The sequence below is a fragment of the Helobdella robusta genome, assembly GCF_000326865.2.
Source record: "Helobdella robusta unplaced genomic scaffold HELROscaffold_33, whole genome shotgun sequence".
Taxonomy (NCBI): domain Eukaryota; kingdom Metazoa; phylum Annelida; class Clitellata; order Rhynchobdellida; family Glossiphoniidae; genus Helobdella; species Helobdella robusta.
In genome coordinates, this window is record NW_008704623.1 from 1960255 (window position 1) to 1962485 (window position 2231).

Here is a 2231-nt window from a genome sequence, read left to right on the forward strand (position 1 = left end):
ACACACACACACACACCCCCCTAGTTTATACGATATATATATATATATATATATATATATATATATATATATATATATATATATATATATATATATATATATTTACAATATTCTATAAATTCTACCGAATGTTTGGCGTTAATATGTTTGTAGTTCGTTTTTTCGATTTTTCTCACTAAAGTTTTTTGGTGAACGTTTAGATAATATATGAATTTAATTGCCCCTTTGACGGCTGTGCACGTCAACATGACTCATATATCGGGATTACTACTACCTCACTGACTAGAAGGCTTACGATGCATAAACAGAGTGGTGCTATCAAATCTCACTTGGACTCAACACACTCAATCACAATTAGCCGTGAAATCCTCGACAACAACACCAAAGTAATATTCCAGAACAGCAACTACACGCATCTTAAAATTGCAGAAGCAGTCCTAATCGACATCAATAAACCAAAAATAAATATACAACAAAAAATGACAACCTCACTTCCAACCCGGCGCTTAACCAACAACGAAAACAAAGAAGTAATAAAAACTAGCATCGTAAATAGTGACAAAGAAGAATATGACGCTATCGATGAAGAAAATGAGACCAAAGAAGACGACCAGCCAATTAAGAAACCTGACACCTAATTCGCATCAAAGTTCAATTTTACAACACCAAAGTTAATTTTTACAACGTCAAAGTTCATCTTGACAAAGTCAATATTTCCCTATATATACAGCAAGGAGCACTGATGATGATTCATTCGGAATCGAAATATGGCCGTATTTGCAGCATGAATTCGAAAAAAAAGTTATTTTGAATTTTAATAAACTAAACGTTCACCAAAAAACTTTAGTGAGAAAAATCGAAAAAACGAACTACAAACATATTAACGCCAAACATTCGGTAGAATTTATAGAATATTGTAAAAATTATGGTCTATTACCAACATATATATATATATATATATATATATATATATATATATATATTTATATATATATATATATATATATATATAAAGTAAGAGAGAGAGAGAGAGAGAGAGAGAGAGAGAGAGAGAGAGAATGAGACAAGGGGTATGCGTAAAAAATAACGTTTCAATAAATAGATAAAAATATACAATACACATACACGCACACACACACACAAACAAACTCACACACACATACACACACACACACACATATATATATATATATATATATATATATATATAACTCTTGTATTAAAAGAAGAATGCAAGCTTTTGAAATGCATAATGAGAACAACTAATTTTATTTCGTTGTTGTTGTTGTTGCTGCTGTAATTATTATTATATTGTTGTTCGTTGATGATGGTTGTGATGATGATGATGATGATCGTCATCATAGTTAACAAGATTAACAGTCTGACATACTTAAAATACATTGACAGAAATGACATGAATGTTTATTGTACTGCGTATATATGATGGTAGTATGTATGTATGCGTGTATGTATGTATGTTTGTTTGTTTGTATGTATGTGTGTCTGTGTCTCTTTATTTGTACATGTTTTTATTTGAGATTTTAGTAAGAAAAGAAAAACACAACAGTTGCTTTTATTTGACATCATCAAAAGATGAAAAGTGACGAAAAATTAAAATTTTTTAAATGTCAATTTTTTAAAAAGTTCAGATTTTAAACAAACAAATATAACAAAACATCGATCGATAAAAAATAATTATCTCGAAACATGAATATTTAGTAAGGACAGTTCACAGCATATCATAATGACTAAATCAACATACCAAACAGAAATTATTCATGCATGCATATATACAAAGTAAATCAGGAAATATCCAAAAATTATATAACCAAAATAAGAAACTAGAAACCAGTCAACATTTTACAAATAAATAGACATTATTAAAAAAATTGTTCAAAAATTGTAAAATTGTAGTTTGTTTTGTTGGTGTTGTGTGGTGCTAAGAAGCGAAAACAAAAACACCACAAAAAAATTATTAAAAAGTCGCAAGAATAGTAGTCAGTCACCTACCTACAATTAAATTACTCTCAGGGCCCTAGCTTACCTGTAATGATAACTCAACTCATTTATTTTACATATTTTAACGTTTTAATTTTACTTGAAGCTTTTTAATTTATTTTAATGTTAATATTTTACTTGGAGCTTTTTAACTAATGTTAAGCCCTAGCCTACCTACAGTTGTTCAACTCATCTCAATCCCTAACTTACCTATGAATTAAATTAAGTCCGGT

General features: G+C 28.9%; 1 protein-coding gene across 1 annotated transcript in view; it reads left to right on the plus strand.

Annotated features, from left to right (window-relative positions):
- HELRODRAFT_175465 (hypothetical protein) overlaps positions 1-743 on the plus strand; it is a gene marked incomplete at both ends in the record, with an annotated part of 4280 nt that extends 3537 nt beyond the window's left edge. Inside the window, one exon of the mRNA XM_009022885.1 lies at positions 672-743. Within this exon, the coding sequence (XP_009021133.1) occupies positions 672-743 (72 nt within the window). The remainder of the gene's footprint in view (positions 1-671) is intronic.
- Positions 744-2231: the final 1488 nt, after the last annotated feature.